Here is a 25,845-nt window from a genome sequence, read left to right as displayed (position 1 = left end):
TTTTTTTTTTTTTTTTTCCCCTGAAAGTACATGTTTAAAACATGTTCAGTACGAGTTTTTATTTTTACCTGCACAGTTGACTGGCATAGTACAGTTCGGGAAACAAATGCTTTTGTTGAATGCAATAATTTAAACAGAAGATGGGAATCAGACCTGTTTTTCAGTTTCAAGTTCAAGCATTTTTTAAATACTGTGGGCTATCTTTCGTAATGAAGTTTTTCTCTATTACTAACATCGTAAATTCATATTAAACTGGTGACCGAGAGGTGGCCACTGTCAACCGAAACACTTAGGACAGTAAGTTGATAATCCCTCAAGACTGAAAGGCACAGACTTCCTAGACCGTGTGCATCTACTGACTGGAAGACAGGCCTCCATTATCTCCAGAGGAAACACTACCCACTGACCTTCAGCTACTTAAAACGACAACCTGGGACCAGGACAGAACTGCAACCAGCAAGACAAAGCACAACACTTCAATCTTTTTGGGTCCCAAACCAGGAAACTTCCTCTACTGAGACATATTCAACAGGTTGCTGAATATGAAGTGGTTGCTGCTACTTCCCCGCTGTGTTTATTTCCAAATCCTAAGAACCTTTTTTTAAGGGCATCCCCTGGCCTTGGGAAGGAGGGCGTCACTGAAGTCACTTTAAATCTCAGTCCCCCTCCCTTTTTGTTCAGTCCTGTAGCCTCTGAATGAACTGATCATCATCCATTTTCAGAAGAAAAGAACATTGTTCACCAACAAAGGAAAAAGAATTTAAGTCATGTAAAGTCTTCTTTAAGTACAAAAAGGTCACCGGCTCTGGGGAGCAGTTTCCTGGGCTTTAATGAAGAGTCCAGTGTGTAGAAACAAAAGCTCACTGCATTAGGCCTGGATCCAATTGTATTTCTTTACCCGTAACAGCATACCTACCTTTTTTTCTATCTGAGTTTTGTTCTCAGAAAAGAAAAGAAGACAAAAAGAAAAAAGAAAAGAAAGCCAGGTAATCAAAAAGAAGTCTTAAAGAGACAGCTCTGGTTAACCTTTTCAACACACTGAATTAAACGCAGGGAACAGGAATACCAAAATGGCAGAATGGACTGTTTAAAACCTACCTGCCTTTTGTTCTAAAATAATTTTTTTTTTTAAAAAAATCTATTCACTATAGAAAAGGAATCTTCCATCATGATAAAAATGATAGCTGCTGATGTGCACCAACCCTCGGGGTGCCCTCAGAAATGCTGAATTTGCATGGAATTACTCTTCAACTGAAAACATTTTCTTTGTGCCAAAAGGATAGGGGCACTAGGTGTAAAGATTCCATCCAAAAGAGTTTTGAAATCCATTTTTGCAGATGTGCTCTGATAAGCGAGTATACCCTGAAGACAGCCTCACCTTGAGGTTCTCTTCAAGGAGTGCAGTTAACCTCTTCGCGTTGGGAGCAGGCACGCGCCTTGCAGCTCCCTGGTCTGCTGAAGGAGTTGAGGGAGGAAGCACCTCAGGGTGTGCTTGTGGCGGAAATTTTGAGTACCCACAGAGGAGGCTCTTCTTAAGAACACAGGGTTTGTTTCAAAAGTGACTCCCAAGCTCCTTCCAGCACCTTAGTCCCTAACTCAGTACTGATCATGGCAGGTTCAGGAGGGACAAGGACCCTGAAGTATCAGGAGAGAGAAAAAGGGAAGCTCCTTCTCCAGTCTGGGAAAGACCTGGGCCAGATGCACCTATACCACAGATGCAACTGAGGGAAACAGCCTCCAGCTTCCCTTGCACTGCTTTGCTCCTCAAACATCCTGCTCATCTTGTATCAGGGCACTGTGAGACAAGCAACTTGTCCTGAACTCATGCTGTGGAAGGCCAGATAGCTACAGAGCCCTAACCTTCCCATCACCTTCATGTCAGGCTTTCTCTGCCTCTGGAGCCCCTGGAACATGGTCAGGGAAAGCGCTCGGAGCTCCAAAAAGGAGGTCTCTGACACTGATCTGCCCATGACACAGAAGTAAGCCTGTCTCTAAAATGCTTTTCCTTTAGTGCCCGGGTCACAAGTTTTATTTCACAAAAGAACCTTCCTGAAACATTTAGTCTTTCAGAACTGCCACACAGAACCACGCGAACGGGAAACAACTGCAGGAGAAGGCAGCTTTCCACTTCCCTCTTACTCGTTCTCTTTGCTTATGACTCTTGGGGATGCTTTTTAAGTGGGGTGCATAGATAACGCCTAAAACATCTCATCAGCTATGAGTCTGCTATCAACACATATTTACTGAAAAGCAATGTTTGCAGTCTAACAGTCAAGTTGTGACTCCGCTCCTTATTAGCTGGTGGCCTACAGGTAAGCTACAAATCTCTGCAGGCCTGTTTCCTCCTGAGATGTGGGACTAGCCCTGCCCACCTTGCAGCCTAGCCATTTCCTGTTGCTGAGCTGGCCACGCGGGGCAGCACAGCGAGCGCTGCTGCAGACTGGGGACGCAGCCAATTGATCATGAAATCCATTTTGTGGCTCATGATCATCACTTTGTCTTTTCTATGAACTACAACAGAATGGATATAATGGAAAACATCACAGCGCAGTGGCACGGCAGGAGTTGATGTTTTATGAGATTTTCGTTTCTGGGCATGTGTGTGCAGGGGCACGCATTCAACCCACGTGCGGCTGGAGAGCAAAGTGGCGCTCCTCCTGTGGATCCCACAGGCCACCCATGTGCAGGGGGCTCGGGAGCTTCGTGTTGACTGTCTCCCTTATTAGCCTTGAAGCCTGCTTCTCCTGCTTCCTCATGCCTCGGTTTTTAACTCCATCAGATGGGCATGATGAAAGGACTGAGCAAACCGTGAAGCGAGAGGCGTCAGGAAAGAAAGCTAAATCGTGCAGAGGGCTCCACAAATGTGAGCTGCTCGTGGGCAGCTCCCCAAGGTTGCCACAATGGAGGGCAATGAGAGGAAGAGGAGCAGCCCTGTCCCCTAGGAGACTGCACTCGGAATGTGGGCAGGCTGGGGACAGCGGTCATGGGCTGCACAAGGGGCTGCAGAGCATCAGCAGGGCACTGAGGGAGTCAGGAAGTGTGCGTGCCAGGGCAAGCCGAAGCCAGGAAGACCAAAGGATGGTCTTGCCGATTGTTCCTTACAGGGAAAATATTCCATTTCTCCATCGGGCCCTTAGCTTGAGTTCCTAGTAAGTGTGTGTGTTTGTGTTTTGCTTGGGTTTGCTGCTTCACTCTTTAAACTTATATAAATAGTTTTAAAGAAAACCACCAAAGATCACAAAAAAACAGAGTGATCACTGAGCCAAGACCCATTTCCACTTCAGGAGCAATCATGCTTAAAATGGTCGTATCTTAAGCCTGAATAAAGTCATTATTGTTCAAACATCTGAACTGAGTTTTTACAGACTTAATTCTTCATAACAAAATCTGTGAAGCAGGAATTACTAGTCCAGCTTAAGGACAAAGGACATTGACACTAGAGGGCTAGGTGACATCTTAAAAGGTCACATGCTCATAGAAAGCAGTGTTCGTGCTTAGTACATGCTGTCAGAAGGCCACTCCAGCCTGCCTCTGGACCCTTTATGCATCCCAAGTCTCCATACTACGGTATGTTTCTTGTATCAACCAACACTGCGTCCTGGAGACAAAGGCATATGCAGGCAAATACAAAGGTTCCGTGTTTACAACACTTGGTGACCGTGATCTACACGGATACAAAGCTTAGCCCTGTTTTGTAAGTGCATTCTCTGGAGTGGATACACAGAGCTTTTGCACAAAAGGAGGGTGGGAACTTATGGAACAGACCCAAAAGCTGGTGATGTCAAGGTGTTCTTAGTCTTTGCTCAGATGTGCTTCCAAAACATTCCTGGCGCAGCCAAGAATCATCTAACGCTACTTCTTTATTTAGAGCTCTTTTATGTACACAGGCAGACAACTGCTTCTTATTAAGAAGCATTAGAAGTAGCACGTTTCTAGATCCTTCCCTCCAAAGGTATGAAAGCACTTAACAGACAGGCGTATTGTCTCTGTTAAATAAACCTTCTCTGGCCCACTTTTGGGACACGCACACCCCAAAGATGTAACTTGGGAATTGAAGTTCTCTTCCTCTACTGTAACCACTAAGTCATGCTTCTAAAAGCCAGAGTGAATCTAATGTGCTGAAAAAAATCCTTTCCTATTTTTTCCTGAAAGACCCTTTTCTCTGACTTGTGAGAAAAATACACATTACTTGAAGTTTACCACCTTGACCATTTTATTCACACTGCTTTTGTGTTCTTCACCACCATTTACAGGATTTTTTTTTCCATCTTATACTACTTAAGGATATGAAACTGCACCATTAAAGCAGTGTGTCTGTCTTCTCTCAGCGCCTGTCGCACACCATCCTGTCTCTGTGACTGAACACCTCATAGCAGCGGAACACTTAGAATTTATTTTGCGACTGGCTCATTTCTTCTAACACAATGCCTTCCAAGTCAGTCCATGTTGTAGCATGTATCAGAGTTTCCTTCCTTTTTAATGCTGAATAATTTTCCATTGTATGGAGCAACCACGTCTTGCTTCTCCATTCACCTGGTGACGGACACTTGGGTGGCTTCCACCTCTTGGCTGTGTGGACCACGCTGAGAGGAACACGAAGGTGCCATCTGCTCAGCACTCCGCTTTTGTTTCTCTGGGGCACATACTTCGAGCACAATTGCTGGGTCGCGTGGTAACATTCTGCGAGGGGTTTCCAGGCCACTCTGCACAGCGGCTACCAGCACAGCACAAACATTCCAATTTCTCCATCCCCTCACCTAAACCCTCTTTTAAAATTTTTTTAAAATTTTATTTATTTTTTGATAGTAGCCATTGTGAACTGGTGTCTCATTGTGGTTCTGGGTACCTTGATTTCAAAATTACTTAAAATGATCACAGTACCTGAGAGGCTAACAGCAGGTAGTAATAGCCGTACGCAGCTATAAGCTGAAGGCCCACGCGCTCCTCCCTGGGGGGTGCCAGATCCTCAGTGCTTCCTAGTGAACAGTATTTGCAGGTTCTTTCTGCCCACACTCCCAGGGAGCACGCCTGAATGGCTCTTTCTCTTTCATTCCCTCTCTGTATTTCTTATCTCAGGAATAAGTGTGCGCCTGTGTGCATTCCCTAGCTCCCTTGATGCCCAGAGGATTACAGAGTGTAAATAGCTCCCAGAAACCCCACCTAACAAGCCTGAAGTTGAATCTGTACAAGTGTCAGGGCTGAGGGAACAATAAAGACTTGAAGCCCCAGGCCTGTGGGGACACACCCTGTGTTGACCCTGGAGGACAGTAATTACTCAATAAATACTTTCTGGATTGACGCTGGGTAGAAGAACTGAGGCAGTGACAGGAACCTCGGTTGCGCGGGAGAGCCAACCTCTAGAACACTCCCGAACGTCTTCTAGTAAGAAGCAGAAGAAAGCAACGCAGAGCTCAAGAGGAGATGGCAGGGCAAGGTCCACCACTGTGGACCACAAGGTCTGGGGTCCACAAGAAACACTCTACACACACAGCTCCCATGAGCTGGCACCTCTGACTGATCGGAAAGGAAGCGAAAACAAGCGCAGAGAGCCAGAATTCCTTTCCTGAGTCCTCTCTGCCGTCCTCTACTGACTGCTTCCCTGGCTAACGTCTCGCACTAAGGCCTACATTCTAAGAGCGTCTGTAATTCTCACAGCCCCATGGTTTCACAGGAGGCCCTCCATGGAGATAATCGCTCTTGAAAGGGTAGCTTTACTTCCCACAGCAAAATTCCCTCATTAAGACACTCACACTCCAAGTTTCCCTACAGAAACCGCTCAAGTGCTAAATGAACCATTTATCATTCTGTCCTCAGAGTTATGTGGTTATCAGTGGATACAACTGCAGTACCTGGGGAAGTGGCGGCCAGAAATCTGGCTGGGTAAGTAGCTATTCCTGAGTCCGCCTACCTCTTCCACCCCCACACATGCGAATAAACTCTAATATCCGATGAAAATACTTGCTGGAAATACCTATTAAAGTATGCTCTATTGGGGAATAGGATCAATCCAATTAAAAAAGACCAGTAAAATTAAAAGCAATTAAATGTAGGTACCCATATGAAAGGAGCATGCTGGAGCGCTCTGACTTGCATACCTGTGGAATGATCGACATTTTCTTCCTTAAATCGTGAAGCCCAATTTCAGTCGTCAAGATCTTATCAATCCAAATTTTACCTTCAGGTTCTGAAAGCCTAAAAAGCGCTGAGATGAGGGAACTCTTCCCAGCCCCTGTTCTTCCCACAATTCCAACCTACAGAGAAATCCAAGACGAGGGATTAGAAGTTAATAGTGTTTAATTTTTAATTAAAATGAAACAAACCTAGGAAAATATTTCTGGTTTTTCAAGTGAATTGTGGATGTTTTTATTCGGTTTTATCATCTAAAAATATTCTCAATTGCAGCGCTGTCAAGCTCAGGGGCTGGGTAAGTCCTCTTGGTGGGGGCTATTCCGTGCCCTGTGAGATATCCATCCATACCCCTGGCCTCTACCTACTCGACATCACATGCGGCCCCAAACTGGGATGATCTAAAATGTCAGAGAGTGACAAGTGTCCCTGTGGAGCAAGAGTGCCCCACTAAGAGCCACTGATGCACAGCAGAGTTAAAATTAGCCATCAACCTCCTAACAGGGAAAGCCAGCAGCCCGAGAAGTGGTTTTGAGAAGCCAGCTTTTACGTGAGCTCTGCCTCCAAAATCTAAGTATTATGAGCCTTGAGAATTTCTTGGGGAATGTCACAGAGATATTAACAAGCCAAGTCAAAAGTGCTATATATAAATAAGTACTAATTTTCCTGGAGTCCTGTCATGTAAGATAAGTTATTCATGGTAGAGAAACTAAATCTCCTTCTGTTCTTCTGCCCCAAAAGGAAATACCTTACAATTTCAAAACCCAGGCCTCCCGTGTCTTAACAGACAGTACCCAGTAGCCAAAACACACATAACAAGATCAACAACAACAACAAAAATAACACTTGCTGCTTATATAGGGCCTTTCATCTGAGTAGTTCAAAAGGCATTTTACAAACCAATTAATACTTGTAGGTGCCCCTTGGGAAAGACTCATGTCAAACATCATTCCTCTCATGAAAGCCAAAGCTGAAGAGAAATGAGGTGTGTGAACAACAAGATCAAAGAATCAATAGAATGCAGGTAAACTGTTGGTCAGGAAGGAAGCTGTACGGTAAAAGTCGGTTCCTGAGAAACACGCATTTACACTTGTATTGGGAAAGCTGGCCTTTTTTTCTTTTTTAAATGTACTGAGTACAGGGTCTATAAGGTCTCACTACACAGCTCACACTCATCGTGCTCCTCCTGTTTTCAGCCTTCCAACCACTGGGATTACAGGCATATGCCACCATGCTCAGTCTCAGTTGCTAGGAAAAAAAGAGACCTAGTAAGATTAATGGAGCACTATGAAGTAATTTGAGTAGGACTAGAACTAAGGCCGGCCTGCTGTGCTCGGGCCTCCCTCTCACTTTGACTGCCCAGCACCCAATTCCTTCGGTGGGCAAGGAGGGAGGGCTGTGGCCTCCCTGCAGAAGCAGACCAGTTTCCAGTGTGCAGAGCGTGCTGGTGTTGTGGACACAGGTGGTGCGATGGCAGGGGCTGGAGAAGGATGTGCAGGGGCTGTGGCTGTCCTCAGGAGGGACAGGTGCCCACAGTGGAGGCTGGGGACAAACGTGCTGCTGAAGACACAGGTCACCTGGAAGATGAGACAGACTGAGTCCCCTGCTTGGGGTGGTGAAGCTGCTTTCTTATGCCTCCGGGTCATAAAAGGACCTAGCAGTGCGTGGGCAGGGCACTGTGGGATACAGACCAGGGCGAGCTTCGTGGGGATGGCGGACGGGAGACGCAGTGTTCTGCAGCAGGAGACAGGCCGGACTAGAAAGAGGGCACAAACGCACACACCCAGGTCACGCAGTATTACACTGTAGCACAAGCTCAGGGTTCGCAGGATAGAAAGTTAAACCTGTACAGTGGAAAGTGGCCCAGGACTTTCTAGAGGTCAGTGGTAAGGGACGCCAGGGTAACCCAGGGGCTCAATTTCAAGGTGCTGAAGGAAGTTTCTTGCAAATCATGGGTTACGGGTCCTGAAAAATTGCTGGTGGGAGACAGGACTCCACTGGGGGTCTCACGCAAATGCAACTCTGGCTGCGCGGGCCGGGGGGGGGGGGGGGGGTCTGAGCGCCTGCATTCTAGGCAGTTCCCAGCAGAGGCAGCTGCTGGAAGCAGTGAGGAGGAGCGGGGAGCGGGCGGAAGCTGGGGGCACCAGGCATGAGAGGAGGGCTCTCTGAGAAGCGCTAGGAAAAAGGGAGAAAATGCAGGAAAGGAATATTTTCACACATTATCGCAAGGTCTAGTACACATCTGTAAAAATGTATTATCCAAGTAATAGCTCTGTGCAAGGAAAAAATAACAGACCAAAATCAATCTGCCTTTAGAGCTGGGAAATGCTTTAAAATGGCCCAGTACTTTCTAAAATGATCAAATCAACCACAAAATCATCTAAATGAAAAAACGCAGCCAGTGTTTAAAATCTAAACTGGAAGCCTAGGGTGGCATTTATTCTTGTTCTTTATTTTTACTTGCGATTTCTTCCCTAAATTAGCAACCTGCTTAGTGCCGATTACATTGTCCTGTTTGCCGTAACTTTTCGGAATCTCAGCAGAGGACGCTGAGGAAAGAAAATGAGCTTCTGTCGCTGCTGCGCAAGCACATTCCTGTGTCCTGAACACTGCCTCTTCTGATCAAATCTGACTCTAACGGGGTGGCCATGAAACAGGGACTGGGCACAAGGGTGAGAGATAGGACACCCCAGGGTCACAGGCAGAGGGGCATGATCCACAGAAAAGACACGCCCTGGACATAATCCCCAAATACTGGGTCGTTCAAGACACAAATCAAAAGCCAAGGCATTGTCGATGTTAAATGTAGCCTTTAATTTGATTTACCTTCAAACATTTTAGCATCTGAGGTAACCCTGTGATGTGGAGATTTTAAGATCGGAGAATCTTTAAAAAAAATCTGGGGCTGTATGGATTTCTAACTTGTACAGTTTTTTTTGACAATTTGTATTCTGTGGTTTCCGGGGATATCTGACGGGTGAACAAATTAACAGAATGACACCAGCATCACCAGATCGGATACACTGCCTGCAAATAAGCACGCGTCACCACAGAATTTGAGGGGCTGCTGCTCGTCAGAGGTGGAGCTACAGTTCTGCCCAGGCAGTTGTCCTCACCATCTTCAGACCTACCAGGAAGCTTGGAAATAATCAGGAGCTTGTTTTTGCCACATGGCTCACCGAAGCTGCTCTCTGTGCACCCTTTGGGCGGCAACTACAACTTGCCTTCTCTCAAGTCACAAGGGTATCGCTCATTACAGCGCAGCTAAGACCAGGCCAATAATGGGGCTGAGGTAGGAAGGTTCAACGAGCAGCTCCTGAAGTGTTTAGCACTTGTGGGGCAGGAGACACTGCACAGTGGTAGAGCTGCCTTTGGTGCATGCCCTGAGCTAGATGCCCAGTCCTGGAAAAAAGAAGAGGAAGAGAAGGAGAAGGGAACAGGGAGGAGAGAGGGTGGAGGAGAGGAGGGGGAGGGGAGGGGAGGGGAGGGGGAAGGGGAAGGGGCAGGAGAGGGGAGGAGGAGGGGGGAGAGAACTCCTGTCCAGGGAACAAGTCATTCACAGCTGTCTTTGTGAAATCGGTTTGTCACAGGTGTCTCCGGTGTTACTCATGCTCACATCCAGCTGATTCAACACTCACTAATGTGCTCCATTTACTGGGGAAGAGGGTGAATAGAAAATATTCCCTAACCTTTGGAAGCCTCAAGGCACAACAAGACACAAATCCAGAATACAAATCATGCCATGATCTTCTCTTTTGTAACTGAGGTTTTTTTTCGGTTTTGGCCTTGAGCTCACTAGGTAGCCCAGGCTGGTCCCAAACTTATGAAGAGCCTCCTGCTTAGCCTCCTGAGTGCTGGGATTATAGGTGTGCAGAATGCCCCACAGAATTTTTAAAAAATTATGGTAAAGAGACCTAAAATTCACCACCATAATTAAGTGTCTGTTAATCAAGTTCACACTACAGTGCAGCCTCCACTACCATCCACTTCCAGAGCTCTTCTCTTCTTGCAAAACTGGAACTCTCTACCCACTAACATGTTCATGAGTGGGCTATGTTCATACAGCTCTCTGCTGGATGGCTCTGGACTATGGTGGTCCATGCGTGGCTGTCCCCTCAGGTGTCATGGGGCAGTCCCATCTGCTGGCACAGGCTGTCTGATAGCAGCGTCATGCATGTGCTGCCAGCGGTTCAAGCCAGCCACGTGTCAGACAAACAACACTGGAGCTCCACTACCTGCTCCCAGCCTCTGGCAACTGCCATTCTCTCTACGTTCCTAAGAGCTGCGCTTCACTCAGCAAGGCACATGAGCAGACTCCTACTCTGTCGCTCCCATGTCTGGCCTTCCTCACTCAGCGCTGTTCTTCAAATCCCATCATGCTGTGGCAGGAGTTGAAATTTCCTTCCTTTTTAAGACTAAATAGCATTCAACTGCCGATGGATCCTTAAGCTGCTCCTGCCTTTCAGCATTTATGAATAATGCTGCCGTGAACCTCTGTGTACCACACACGTGATCTTCAGGTGTCTAGAAGATGGTACAGAAGAACAGATACTCCTGGAGATGTAGAGATATTTGCCCTGAACAGCAGCAGGAAGGGTCCCCCCAGCCAGGAGTGCGTGGGAGAACAGGCAGCCTGGGAGAACCAGGGACTGCCTGGCATGGGGCTACGCCCATGTTGGGAACGAAGGCTGGCAGAGGGATTCCTACTGCTTGCTTTGTTCGGATTTAGTCTCACCAGAAGCCTCCCCCCCAAGGGGTGAAAGGGACACAGCTGGTGGTGTGGATGCCAAGAGATCCAGGCCCCAAGCCTTCCTGACATCTCTCGTGCCTGCCCCTGGCTTTCCTTTCACGGATTCACAGTGGGGCTCTGGGGCCTATGCTCCCTGCAGCACAGGTCTCTGCAGAGCCCTGATGGGGCTGTGGCTCGAGTTCTTTCCTGGTGGCTGGGAAATGGCCGGGTAGCTCTGGCCAAAAAGGCCTGGGCCTGGGGTCTGGACAAGGTCAAAGCAGTGGCGTAGCCCGCTAAGGGGCCAGAAGGGAGCCACATGAGCAACAGATCCTTGTTTGAGGAGGAAACAAGAGGCCGTGAGAGGCCAGCAGAGCAAAAGCAAAGCATACGTGGGAAGGCAAGACAGGCTAAGGAGAAAGCAACACAAGGAGCAAGAACTGATGGGAACTGGGTATAGGAGCCTCGGTGACAAGGAGCCAGCGCTACTTTCTAGATACAATCATGAATAGTTAGATGTTCAAAACAGTATCCTGGGTAGCCTGTGTCAGGTTAACCCCCAATCCTGATGTTCAGGGCCCACCAACTGCCACAAGGCCGCACTCCACACTGAGAAGGGAATGCTGGCCTCTTCCTTCCACAGTCCCTTTCCAAGGAAGACTCATCTCTGTCATCGTGATCTCATGGTACCACAGACAACAGGCCCACCAGGATGCCAGCGAGCAGATGCGGCACTAAAATCTAAATCTTGTACTTAAAAGTGGGAAGCAGCAAAGGAATCCTAACCAACCTTTTCTGTCGATTTAATGAGTGCCGTCAGGTGCTTCAATACCACAGGCCCGTCCAAGCTGTACGTGAAGCTCATGTTATCAAAGATGATCACTCCTTCGTGGGGCCAGCCTGGTGGCGGGCGTTTCTGGTACTCCCAGGGTGCTTCTTTTTCTAGGTCTGTGTATTCAATCACTCTCTCCACCGAAATCATCTGTCAGAGACATAGCATCCACAAAGGTTACACTGTCGAGCCTTGGTGGTGGTGTCCCAGATGCTCAGGCAGTGCTCTGGTCAAGGGTACCCCACACGCCGCTGGACGAGGATGTCCCAGGTCTGAACATTTAAAGACGGAGGAGGACCTCCATGCTTTGCTGCTGGGTTTACCGTCATGTCGCACCTTCCCTCATGACGCGTTCTGTCAGTGTTCTAACACTGAACACAAAGAGGATTTTGTAAAAGTGAAGAACACTCATGGCCTCCATCAATGATCTGTGGCCACGCCTAGCCATCATTTTAATCAGATAGTCAGCAAACTTCACTGTAATAATTCTGTTCAATGGGAAGAGTGAAATGGAAATATTTCATGTTCACTGTTCCTCTCCCTAGGAGGTTTAAGTATTTAAAAGAGGAAGTGATGTGTCCATTGATTAAGCCCTTCGTAAACAACCACGGGCTGGTAGGAGCCCACGAAAGAGAGGGCCCTACTAGGAAGAAACAGCAGCAAATTCTGGGCTTCATGCCGTCTGCTCTTTACATAGGAGAAGAAATGCTAAAACTGTGAGGGTGGGTGGGTAGGAGTGGGGGAGGCCTATTAATTAAACAAACAAACAACTTCAAAATATTGAATTCTTCTTTTACCAAGAATGAGGAATTACCCATTAAGAAACAAAAATAAACAGGCCTCTAAGAAATTAGCTTATATCCTCTCTAGGATTTCAGAACTTTCCTCCTACAGAGACATTTATTACATCTGAAGACAGCTTGTGGTGAATATAAAACCTGCTGACATAGCATACATGAGACTGAGAAAAAGATGTATATATTTTATTTTACATTAACTTTAAACAGATGGAAGGATTTTTTTTTAAGAAAAACCCAGTTAGCTACGATTAAAAATAACAGTTTTAATATTTTACATAAGAACCGCTTTTATGCCATTTAATGGCAAAGAGTCCTGAAAAGGCCAGGAACGTTCGATAAACATTACCATATTCTCCACTTCGGCGCTTTGTCTCACAGACCACTGGAACATCCCCATGAGGGTGAGGGCGTAGGACAAGGCCAGGCCAACCTGCCCGGCATCCAGAGCTACACAGAGCGGGAGGAGAAAACAAAGTCAATCTCATTTATAAAGCGTGCCTCGTGGCGTCTGCTACTCTACCACGAGGACCCAGCAAGCTGCCCGTCACGAGAGTTGCGACTGCACGTCTACTCTCTGCCAATTGAGACTATGACACAATTTTGTAAACCCTCGTGCTTTTAGAAAGCATATTAAATGAGTTTATTAATCCCAACAGGATCAGCATAGGTTCGAAAGAAAGCACCATTAGATACATGGGGAGTGACGTCATTATGCAAGCATATATCACAATGGTTTTGCTGCCCATTATGTAATCCCACGCTTTCTACGTCCAAGGCAACCACAGCTGGAAACCACTAAGCACAGGTGACAGGCTCTAAGACATTATGCTTTGCATAGTAAAATACTACTGTCATTGTTCTATTATTAAGTATCATCATACAGTGGTGTCACTATGGAAGTTGGGGATGGTGCATTCACACTGCACACACCAACCTCTGCTTGTCTGATATCCGCCTGGCAGTGACGACAATGCTCTCTGCTGCTGAGACTGTTTCTCAACCCAGTACACAGGCAACTCCACCACTAATCTAGGAGTCCAGACACAAACTTCAAGCCCTAAGGACAAAATGCTCAACTGCAATCTGGGTTTTCTCCTCACAACTACCAGACATAACCAGGACTTTCCAGTCCATCATTTGCACAGCCACTCGAAGGAAGACAAAAGGGCTGCGCCAAGACCCAGGGACTCCTTTGAACAAGTCGCACCCTGAAATCACACCCATGCTTACATGCTGTAAACGCTTCAGTACATTTCATTAGAAGCAAATAATACATACCATCAGACAAGGTGGCAAGAGTTTAATTTAATAACTGGAAACACAGCTATAAATTGTAATCATGCCATAAATAGTTATTCACATCTGCACTTACTCTGTGCCAAAATCAGGGACCCAAAGGCAACAACGATGACAAAGATGGCACAGATGGCATCCAGACGCACGGCGAACCATCGCGATGTTGTCAGAAACAAGAACCAAGCCTCTGTATTTGGGAACCAGAACAAGCACGATGTATCAGTACAAAAGCCACATGGACTGCAGTGGATGTGGGCAGCACCACACTGCTAACTGAGTAGCACAGCAGAGCCACGCACACAAGGAACCTGAAGGCCCCAGAAGGCTGGACGATGCACCCGTGGTATCCACACAAAACTGCAGTGCTCTGAAAAAAGGTGCAGTGAAACAGGCAACCCAGAGGTGATGAGCAGAAACACAATTGTAATTTTACAAAAAGGATTGAAATGGTTTTGCAGGGCCAGCTATCATGTGAAGTTAGCCAGCTCACACAAGGCTTGGTTCAGAAGCAGAGAGTGCAGCTCACAATCTGTTTCTAGAACCTTCCATACCTACAGAGTCCTACACACAAGGTAGAGGGCTTTGGAGCTGCATATGAATGGCTGCCTTCTTCAAAGGATCTGCAGATGGTTTATAAAATACCATGCAAGAAATCAAAACTATACAGATTGGGAAGATGGGCTACGTGTCTGTATATTCCGAGGAAATTTGGAAATGTCTAAGTGGGGAAAAAAATCTTGCTTCTACAAAGAATAACCCACATCAAGGGGTCAGCCAATTTGTTAAGTGGAAAATTGATTTTTTTTCTGTCAGTTCTAAAACCTCATATGCTCTAAAGTCTAAATCAAGGGCCGGCCAAATAGCTCAGTGGATTAAAGCACCTGCAAGCAGGTGTAGGGACTGGGGTTTTGTTCTTTGAGCCTGCCGTGCTGGCCCTGGCCCTGGCCCTGGGGCACACTGAGATGGCAATTGAGACTGGGCATGTTTGCGCACGCCTAAAATCCCAGCTCTTGGGAGGCTGTAAACAGGCAGATTACTATGAGTCCAATCTAGTAGTGAAACCCTGAACACCCTGTAGACCCTTCCCTAAAAATTAAAAAAAAAAATAATAATAATAATAAAAAGTCTAAATGAAGGGCCAGTAACCCGCAGCCCATGGGCCAAGATGGGCAGATGTGCTCGGCACCTATTTAGTAGACATTTGATGGGAGCCTGGCCAGTGATGGATACAGTACCTATGTTTGCTTCAGAATCAGAGCAGCACAGGGAGGTGCTGCTGCAGGGACTACCCAGCACACAAAACCTGAAATAGTGCTTAGGCAGCCTTTTGAAAAACAGAGAAAGGGAAAAAAAGTTTGCTGAACCCTGCCCCACAAGGACAGAGAGCCACAGGGCACTGAGCTGGATGGGCCATGCAAAGTGGGAGAGTACAAAGGGATACCATGAGGAGCAAAAGCCAGGGGCAGAAGGACAGGAAGATGCGCTAAGGGGGCCTGGGCAGCAGGCAGCGGTGTTACCCGCGAAGCAAGCAGTTGGTCCCACGTTCCGAGGCCACTTCCAGATATGTACAGACCTGAGTGCAAGTCCTGGTGTGCATCGAACAGCTCCTGACACCTCTCTTCAGCCCTGTACGCCCGGATGGTCCAGAGCCCCTGGAGGGAAGAGGACAAGTGGGAAAAGACCGGACTCCGTGCTGCAGAAACACACACAGACACAAAACAGAGGAAGCCTGGTAAGACTGGATGCAGGAAACCAGCTCCTCCTGTGCTCCGGGGCCAGGCACTCTACCACGGCGAAAGCAGGGGCTCCGAGTTTCCACATGAAATACTCCCGGCAAGCTGGAGAGGACTCTGCATGCTGGTGCCCAGCCCCTGCACCTGCCTCATTCTAGGGACTGCGAGACTATAGTCCTTCTCTACCCACCTTCAAACTAATCCAAATTGTTTTCATTCTCTCTTTGCTAATCCACCCTTCAATGTCCTCTCTTCCACTCTTCCGGCCATCTTTTTAGGGAGAAATTATTTTTCACTGATTTTTAGGCCAGTAACATTATTGTTATTTACAATTCTGTTAAGAATACTTCCTACAATAAATAACGATGATCTCTTTATGTGTCTGCTTGTACCTCAGATACTGACTTGGGGGCCAGGGCATACATGTGGGAGGCCAGTAACCAGGACAGCACCCAACACACCTCCTTGCGCCCTGGGGAATCTTCCTTCATCAAGTGTGCAAGAAGAGTCCTTCATGGCTCGTGCACCTGGGCATCACACTGCATTTGTGCCCACAGAAGCTGCTCCGCCAAGAGGGCTTTGCCTGGTCTTGGCCTCAGCTGTTAGACCGCGAAGGATGCTTTTGTAACTACCCTACCAGAAATCTGTCCTCATGTTTGGAGGTCACTGTGCCATATGGCCTCGGTGGCCATCTCACCTTAACAGAATCTAGAAAGGCACATTCCCCTTTGTGTGTCTTCACTGACTGGGGACATGGGTCCCATGACTGGCCATGTGCTTCAGCACACTGTATCATGACACAGGCCAAGCCCTCTACCCCACACCTGGATTTCCCGCCATGCAGGATGGTTCCCAGAGTCTCCCCCTCTGCACTGCGAACAGGGCTGCCATGGGCAGGGCGTATCAAGGCCAGTACCCAGCATGCAGTTCTCACCACTGTCTGGGATGAACCATTTGTGCTTTATGGGTAAGAAATATGGACAGATCACTTTGTTACCTGTCCATATCCTAGAGAAGTCCTGTTGGTAAAACATGGAGCATTTAGAAGTGAAGCCTATTCATCTTACAAAAGGCTGTGTAGGTTTCGTAAGACGACAAGAGGGTAAAAATCAAGGGAAAAAACTTGAAGTTCTTCTGTAGGGCCCTCAAGCACTCATCTGTGTACCAGGGCCACCCAGCACGGGTATTTCCACTGTGTCCATGGCTGCTGTGTGTGTTCTGGGGAACTGGGGAACGTGTGTACTAAGACCCAGTTCTGCCTCATAAATCAGTCTATAGCTGCACAAGCAAGGAGGAAGAGGGCTTCTAGGTACGTATGACGCTCAGGTCATGGAAGGGGCCTAGACATCAGCCACGGTCCTGCTGACCTCCCATTCATCCCTGGGGCTCTGGGCTGACCGGGATGCATCTTTCACTCTGTGCTTTTAAGATGGTAATGCGAGGTAAGAGGACTGAAGTCATGCTCCAAATAAGAAAGGCGGACTTTCCCACAGGCTGTTTCTGTAGACTTCAGCAGATATTCCAACCTGTCCACAGTAGTCACTCTGCAAACAGGGTGCTCCTGAGGATGACCAACATAGGATTCCACGTGCTCATTCCCTACAAAGAGTATGCTAGGTCTGGCTCATTAGAACTGGGTGCCCTCCTTTACAGAACTAGGAAGTGTCATGACAAGAATACTATTTCATTGGAGATAATGGCTATAAGAAGGCAGGGATGGTGGTCACCCATGCAGGGTCTTCAAAGGAAGCCGTTAGCTTAGGCATCCTCAACAATGTCCCCTATCAGGACACCAAAGTCACCACTAACTCTCTCGAGCTGGGCTTAAGGGCAGGGTCCACTTTACAACTGCCTCCCAGCCATGAGGACCAAGAAAGCCATGGCCAAGGTGAGAGCTGCTGAGGTACAGCAGGAATCTGCACCTATAAGAAAAGATTCTGCTTCTTTCATATCCTACAAAGGGCTGTGTGGGATACCGTGGGGGTGCACTGAAGGGACTGCAAGACCATCCCAGTAGTCCTAGGGACAGAACATGGCAAGGTTCTGGGTTATTTTACCTTTTTCCTACACAGACCTCAAAAGCTAGCGTGTATAGCCTGTGTAACATCAAGGCTCCAGTGCAACTCTACATTTCACAGGACCCAGGGCTGTGCTTGCTGCCACCCTGAGCCTTCTTTGGGACATATCCTGAAGCACTGGGTATCTTCTCAGGGAAACATTAGGGCAGAGATCTTGGTATTCATTTACACTATGGGAGACCTCCTCCTTATTGCATTTTTAATTCCCTTGTATGTGAGGTTCTTGTACCTTGGGTAGTGCCCAGCAAGGACTTTCCAGGCACTGTCTCAAGCAATCCTCAGGAGAGTACCACAGGCAGGTATGCTTACAGCCTTAACAAAGGAAAATGGACCTGAGGCATTAACTACATGACTCAGGATTAAATAAATTATTCCATGTAGTACAGTTGCGTCTCAGACCCATCTCTTACTCCCAAGGCTGTGCTTATAATCTGAGTCAGAGTCTCAAGGGGTCAATAATTAAGAGTTAAAGGGCTCATGTGTTATTAGACATATTTTTCTCTAGATTTTGCAGCATGTGGTTAGAAAGCTCCTCAACTCTTACTTTACTAATACCCATTAGGTTTCTCTAAATGGAACAACAGCCCTGGGAATCTGGCATAGAAACTCTTTAAAGTGGTAGCTTCAAGGTCCAAAAATGAGGAGCACAGGTAGAATGCTCTACTCCCAAATGGGTGCCTGGGGCAGACATTGTTAATGGATCACAGAACCATTGTGGAGAGAAGGCAGGCACTGTCAGATGCCGCATAGGCTAGAGAAATGTAGCCAAATGCCATCCTGGTTTTACGCACTTCTGTGTAACTGCTGCTATCTTTGCCGTTGGAAAAATAAAAAGCATTATGGCCAACTACTATTAAGAGTGCTTAAACATCAGCCTATGCTTCAAAAAGCAGTTAGTCAGTAGGATCTGAAAGTAGATCTTGGGGCTCTAGTAAGTCCCCCAAAACACAAGGATAACATAGGTCTATACCCCTTTTCACAGCCATCGGTCATTCTTCTTTCTGCTGGTGAAGCACACCAATGGCCTCAAAAATCACCAGCAACTATTACTTGGAAAAAACAGTAGAGCTATTACTTACAGCACAACCACATACCTAGATGGATGCCAGGAAGTGGTCCATGCAATTATCTGGGGATGCGGAAAAGGGTACAGCCATATGTAACTCCTTGAAGCCAACCAGGATGCAGAACTCACATTCTCCACAGGGAGCATGACAAAGTTGTAAGACTCTCCATATCAAAATTATGCCAAGGCTTAGGATGTGCTCTGGGTTTCAGGAAAGAACACTGTATCTGCTTCTTACAAAAAGCTTTAATTTGATTTTGTTTTGAAGACAGGTGTCACTGTGTAGTTTTGACTGGCCTTGACCTCACTACACAGCTCAACCTGGCCTTGAATTCATGCCAATCCTCTTGCCATAGCCTCCAGAGTGCTGCGATTACAGGTGTGCCCAACCGCACCAGGCCTGCCTGAATCCTGTCGCTGTAGCACAAGTCACAGCAGCACAGTGTTACACACGTGAACCTCGCCACACTGCCCACCATTGAAACACCTGAAGTGATGGGCCCACACAGCGGTTTCCCAGCTCCTCCTGACGACTGAGAAGCTTTTCTGTACCTTTTATGAATCCTCACTTGCTCCAGTTCATATGGACAGTTATGATAAATGGCTCCTGAGAGTTTATTACTAAAAAGGAGACACATATGCCATATGAAAAGAACTCCTTTGTCCTAATGAACTTATTTTTTTTCCAGTTAGGGGACTTGTAATTCTTCTCTTCTTGGCTTGGTTTTCAGAAAGATGAGCTGTATTTCAATTGTACTAACTATTCATCACAGAGGTTTTCTGATGGAATATCTTCCTTTTCTACTTTTTGGCGATGATTCTTAGTTTTTATAAAAAATTAGCAATTTTACCCTCCTTATGGTTTTAAATTTTAATAATAGTGAAATATGCTAGTTTTTACATTCATAATGAGATGAGCTCTGGATTAGTTCATCCTCTGTGATTATGTGCAGAGTACAGTGATTAATCATAAGACATTTTTTCCATTATGCCTAACTAGAAATTTAAAGAGAGTGATAAATAGACTAAATGTATTCTAAACTTTTTTCCTTCTGGTTTTTCAGTATCCATGTGAAAAACTCAAACTATGAGACAATTACACCAAGCACCGCTGACAACCAGGAGCAAAACTGCCAAATAACAATACTTATGTTTTCAAAGCATTTAGTAACTGCAACTTACTATCAATAAATAACAATTCTATCTTTCAAATACATTACTTCTGACATATGAGCATGTCTCCCATACCCCACCCTTCCTTTCCTTGTCATTTCCAGTACCTTTAGGGAAGGAAAAACTCCCTGATTATTTTTCTTCTAAATTAGTTCAATACTTGATGAGATGTTTTATTGGAAAAATGCTTATTGAGTGCTTGCCCTGGGTATGCAGGGAAGTCTGTCATGAGCAAGACCGAGAGGGCCCGTTTGCAGCGAACTCCACTTGAGTAATATTCCACATCTGCCTTATGATAACTGCAAACCTGCACCCGGCAGGCTACCAGCTCCATTCACCTCAAGGGCCAAATGACTCCCCCAAATTCCGACCACTAGGTTTAATTTCCTCAAAGTACCAAAGGGCAGAATTCTCGAGGATGAAGCCTGAGAACTCCCGCCACTCCTTCATGATGGCACTGCACGCCTGCTACTGGGCCTCGGTACTCACTTGTAGACTCCAGTCGTTTGACATCCCTTGAGGTTTCTAAGAAGTATCGCCGAAGAATGAAGAAAATGATGGCAAGGGGAATCATGGGTATTGCAATCCAAGGAATCACGGCCACAGCCACAGCCACCACACTGATGACAAGCAGCAATGTCTGAAAGGGTAGAAACAGAGACAGGCGCCTGACCTTACTGCGCTGTTTGTAAGGACTCCATGCCTGTCCTCAGAAAGCCTTGCTAGGACAGGAGAGCACTTACTCTCCCTTCTGAGAAATAACAAAGACGTTGGTGGCACCGAGGATATGTATCACATGCCTGCACTGGGCAAAACACCAGGAAGAGGATGTTTTAATATGCTTATTAAAATGTTTACTACATTTGGATACTTACATTAGCCATAGGAGGCAAGCTTTGCTAGCTCTTCCTTATTTAGTAGATTACACAGCTGAGACTGGATTCCAAACTACCTTGAATCAGCACAAGTTACTAGGGAAACTAACAAGCAGGTACTGGATTAGGAATCCAGGAACCTCAGCTACACATGGGTAAAGACGTGGCTTACTGCAAATTCAATGCTCAGAAAAGGAGTACAGGACTCTGTGTCTTCACCTTGCGTAGCGAGAAGTCCTCTCTGGGCTCTCTACCTATGGTTAGTATCACTAAACACTATGCAATTGGCTGTATATTAAGCATGCCATATGTATGGACTCATTCAAACCTGAAAACACACTTACCATGTGCTATCATCTTATTTGACAGGAAAAGACACCAAGGAACAGGGAGGAAGAAGCAACTTGATCAAACTTATACACCATCACTGCGAAGCCTAAAGCCATAAAAGGTCCTAAGATACGAACCTTTTTTTTTTTTTTTAATGTATTTAGTACAGGGTCTCACTACACAGATCAGACTCATAGTGATCCTCCCATTTTCAGCTCCCAAGTGCTGGGATTGCAGGCAGGTGACCACCAAGCCCAGTCTTAAACACTGTCTCAGTGCACACCAAGGGCGGGGCCTGCAGTGCATGCTGGGGATCAAACCCCAGTCCCTATGTCTTCCTAAGCAGGCACTTTAGTCCGCTGAGCTATCTGGCCGACTTGGACACTTTTTTATGGTCATGAAAAATAACTTTTCTTATTGGGCCTCATAATTTGTTTTTAATTTTTCTTCTAAACATCCTAACTTGAGGGATATCAAAGTTCATTAACAGACCCAATTAAGATTAGAGAAATTTAATTTTTTTTAGAAATCTTTTTTTTTGTCCACATGCTACAACAGATTGAGCTCCGGGGAGGTTCAGGCAGGACCCCATTCTATTTTAGCTTATTTTTCCATAATTTTATTGAGAAACAAATAGCAATGAGACAGTTTCAAATCAAATTAGAACAGTTTCAATAATTAACACATTGCATACTGTCTTCCTAGTGGTTATTTGTTGTATAAGATGCAGACATGATATCCTATTTACAAACACTATTAGAACAAATCCCTCTATTCATTGAATTAAGAGAATGTAGCTGTATAGCCTAACCATTTTGAATACACAGATACAAAATGATCATTCATTTGTATCCCTTTTTTTGTTTAGTTCCATCATTTAAATATTATAGGTGTGTGAACTCAGCAAAATATTCCAAAATAGTCCAGTAGTCCATAATAGTATTGGGTCTTCCATATGATTGGCAATGTCAGAAGTTGTTGACCTGAGTCCCCTACAGCTCATCATAACAACATGGTTTTACTTCTTTTTTAGAAATCTGAGGGGGACAACCCACTCAGGCCCCCTCCTATCCCTCTCTCGGACAGGAGCTTTCTTTCCCTCAATAAATATATTCTGCTCATTTAAAAAAAAAAAAAAGAAAGAGATCTGAGTAAGAGTTTTGAAAGCCAGAGGTCACCTTCAATGTCTGTAAGATTTTCTGTTGGTGTTTTAAATTCTATGTCCTAGAAATGCATTAACTTTTTCGTTAGGATAAGAGTTCAGTGTCTGCTTGCACGGCAAATGTCAAGGACCATAGCCCATGCTATGAACCAGGCATTCACTGTAAGAATGGCCCTGTGTGAACACTTTGTGCTATGCACGCTCACGTGCTCATCGCCTCCCCTAAGAAGGGACTTTGTCTTGAGAAACCCTGACATTCTGTGAAGATAGCAGAAGGACACGAAGCTGCAACACTGGATGCTGCTGGCGTAAGGAGCCATCTTTACCAGGCGAAGTATGATGTCATGCTCTGTGGCCTCAGGTGATAGGACTCAGTGCAACACTCAAGCCCAGCAGCTGGGGCCTGGGGGTTGGGGGGTAATGCGGACTCTGAGGGTCACAACCTTACACAGACATGCTGGCCTCAGCGGGATCACTACTGCTGTGGACATACAGGTTTGGGGCCTTGGTCACCACCACTTGTAAAAGAGATGCTGCATGTGTACTTGATCCTGCGAAGGGACAGTGAACAGCTCTTCCCAACAAACCACCCTTAATTGGAATGAACTGCTAATGAGGTTTGCAAAGGTGATAAAAATAAAGCTTATAAAAATGTTAATTGTTTTGTTTTAAAAACTGCCCCCAAAGTCAGAAAAAGACATTGCTGTACTGTTTGTACACACAGTAAATGTCCCTATGATAATGAATGAACTCTCTGTTTTCTACTTGACAACTGAAGTACAACTGCTCTACTCTCTGAAACGCCAAACACAGATCACATGTTTGGAGGGCTGTCCGAGTCTACCCTCGTAACTTCTTCACTGTCACAGCAAACTGACATCGTGGGCATCACCATCTCCTTTACAAATGAGGAAACTGAGGCTCAGAGGGTGAAGTGATTGCCCGAAGTCAGATCCCTCAGAGTCATTTCCATCTTGTCTGTTCTCTTAATCTCTGCATGCCAATGTATCCTTATACACATAAGATTTGGAAAAAATAACACCTACATATACCATTTTATATACAGTATTCCCCCAGAATATGTAGTACTCTCTGTATCTGTCACTTTTGTCGGGTTTCTTGCTTTCTAATAGGGTGACTCTCCTTGACTCTCCAGCTACTCAGGGAACAACAGGCCACTCAACGCAAAAAACAGAGGGGGGCATGAAAAGGTCCCTAAAAATGCTTATAACAGAACACACTGATACTTGTTGGTTAAAGAAATTATTATTCCAAGTTTTTTTTAAAAAGAGTGTTTCACAAGAAAGATGAGTTTTAAGTCCAAAAGCACAACAATTTAGGGGGGAATAAAGAGCCAAATTTAATTTTAATAGCTATGTAAAAGCCCAGTATACAAAACGGAGCACTGGATATTTGCACATTTCATATCTGCATTTGAATGGTGGTAAGAACATAAAATTTCCCCAAGAAAGAATTTCTTCTAGAACTAGTATTTTGCGCTATCACAAGTTTGAACAGTTTTCACAAACACAATTTTAATTATAAGGCGCTATTTGTGTTTGGTATTTGCCTATCAAATTGCTTACAGTTCTGTAGGAATTTCAAGGCATCGACCTACAGTGCATTATAAACTTAATTCCAAGAGCTTCTGTTTCTGCTAGTCTCTGTGAGATTCGTGCCAAAGAACATGTTTCCTATAAACAGCAGTAAAAACGCAGTCGTTTCTGAGGCAAAGAGCACGCACTGGCTCCCAGCTCGCTCCACTCCTCACCTGAACTCCGCCTCGCACTCCTACTAGGCACAAGGTAAAGGCTGTATTTACTCATAAAGCCACTTAATCAGGAGAGTACTTTACTATTTGCTTACAGTATTAAAAAAAAATCAGGATCATCAAGATTGCTAACAACTCAGTGGAACTGGAATGCTTTTAATTCTGCTGTCAGTCAGACTCAAGAATTCTGTTCCAATTTGTGATAAGTGCAAATTATCCAGATTGCCTTAAACTATTACTGATTTTGCAGAAGATAGGATGTAAGTGCAATAAACAAAGCAGGGTGTACTTCTTGGCAAGAAGGCAGGGCCAATTTCCTCCGATTTAGAAAGGAAAAAAACCTGATGCCTAGTGCGTGGTTTTCTTTTTTTTTTTTTTTTTGGTTTTTTTTTTTTTAATCAGTAAGCTGTTTTTCTATCAGTAAGCTGTTTATTCATGTGAGTTTATTCATGTGTGTGTTGTGACTAATCCATAATTCTTGAGAAGGCACTAAAATTCTGAAGCCTATCCAAACTTCTAAAAGTATTAAGTAAAACTGTCATTCGTATCAAATTATACTCATTACCCTCAATTACAGGTTAAGTCCAAGCAAAACGGAAGACATAGAAGGCCTTAAATGCAAGCCCATAAGCCTCCGTGCTGCCCCGGTGTCACCATGAAGTCAGCAGGTGCAAGCTAAGCGCTCGCAGGCCACCCCGCACACCTCAGGAGTTCAGAGGTCACTCTGCTTCCCAGGTCCACTTTGGTACAGACCCGCCTTGGGAGGTTTCTCTCTTAACACCCGTTTCTCCTGACCTCACCCAACTCAATTAATTACCTTTGCTAAATCAGGACTTTATAGAATGTCGTTATTCGTATTTGTATAAGCGCAGCTACATAAATGTTCTCTAAGATTAAGCTTTTTCTAAACCTGGATATAGTAACCAGTCCTTTTATCCCGTGTTTGGCTGGCCTCCTGTTTCCCATCCACAGCAGCTCCAGGAGCTGGTCCTCCTTCACTTAGCAACTGCACTGCGGAGTGACTGACCTGTAGGCTGTAATCTGCGCGCAGGCGCGAGGCCCATGTGCTGCCCTCTGCCTGCCTTTGCATTCAGCAGCTCTCGTGGATCGATAGATCCCTTCCTGTTTTTTTATTTTCGTATTAATGCTTATTGCAAACTTCAAGGCAGAAGCCTGCAGCTATACTTCTTTTAACAAGCACATCTTAAAATTAAAGGTAGGAAAAGTGAAAACATTCATCGAAAGAAAGGTGCAACAGCTGGCACTATCTCCGTAAACACAGAAGCTTTAACGCAGGGAGGATGCCTAAAAGAAAACATTTCACAAGAAAAAAGGGTCAGATCACCTGAACAATATAAACAAATCCATCTATATGAATCCAAAAATAGCTCCAAAATGAAAACAGGGAAGCCATAATGAACCTAGGAGAAACAAATTCAGTTACAAAATCTGACCTACTTGGAAACTTAATAGCCAGCAGATAAAAATCAAGGGTCACAGAAGATTTGAAAACGAAAATGATTAGCAAGCCTGAATTAGTCATGCCTGAATGGCTATAACACCATAGCTAACAACTATATGATCTTCACATATGCATCTACCATGCCATAAAATGGGATCCACAATCTTCAAGCAATAGCAATTATGCAGAATATATTTGACCAAGTGGCTTTAAAAAGAAACCACTGGGCCAGCAAGATAGCTCAATGGACTAAAGCACCTGCTTAGGCAAGCTTAGGCAAGTGCAGGGACCGCAGTTCAATCCCCGGCACCACGTGCTGGCTAAACTGGCCACCAAGTCCGGATGTAGTGGCGCACTGCTGTAATCCCAGCACTGGGGAGGCTGAAAGCAGGAGAATCTCCACAAGCCCGAGCTG

General features: G+C 45.6%; 1 protein-coding gene across 2 annotated transcripts in view; it reads right to left on the bottom strand.

Annotated features, from left to right (window-relative positions):
- Positions 1-25,845, bottom strand: part of Abcc4 (ATP binding cassette subfamily C member 4) — a 249,589-nt gene that overhangs the window by 38,543 nt on the left and 185,201 nt on the right. For both annotated transcript variants that reach the window (XM_004626249.2, XM_023709652.1), the window contains 6 exons: positions 20,320-20,470; positions 15,354-15,473; positions 13,857-13,967; positions 12,831-12,931; positions 11,643-11,834; positions 6,096-6,251 (listed from right to left, as the gene is read on the bottom strand). In XM_004626249.2, coding sequence (XP_004626306.1) covers positions 6,096-6,251; positions 11,643-11,834; positions 12,831-12,931; positions 13,857-13,967; positions 15,354-15,473; positions 20,320-20,470 — 831 coding nt within the window. The remainder of the gene's footprint in view (positions 1-6,095; positions 6,252-11,642; positions 11,835-12,830; positions 12,932-13,856; positions 13,968-15,353; positions 15,474-20,319; positions 20,471-25,845) is intronic.

This window comes from Octodon degus, unplaced genomic scaffold (genome assembly GCF_000260255.1).
Source record: "Octodon degus isolate 3935 unplaced genomic scaffold, OctDeg1.0 scaffold00013, whole genome shotgun sequence".
In the NCBI taxonomy this organism is placed as follows: domain Eukaryota; kingdom Metazoa; phylum Chordata; class Mammalia; order Rodentia; family Octodontidae; genus Octodon; species Octodon degus.
The sequence above is the reverse complement of the archived record's forward strand: the minus strand, read 5'-3'. Positions and strand labels throughout refer to the sequence as shown.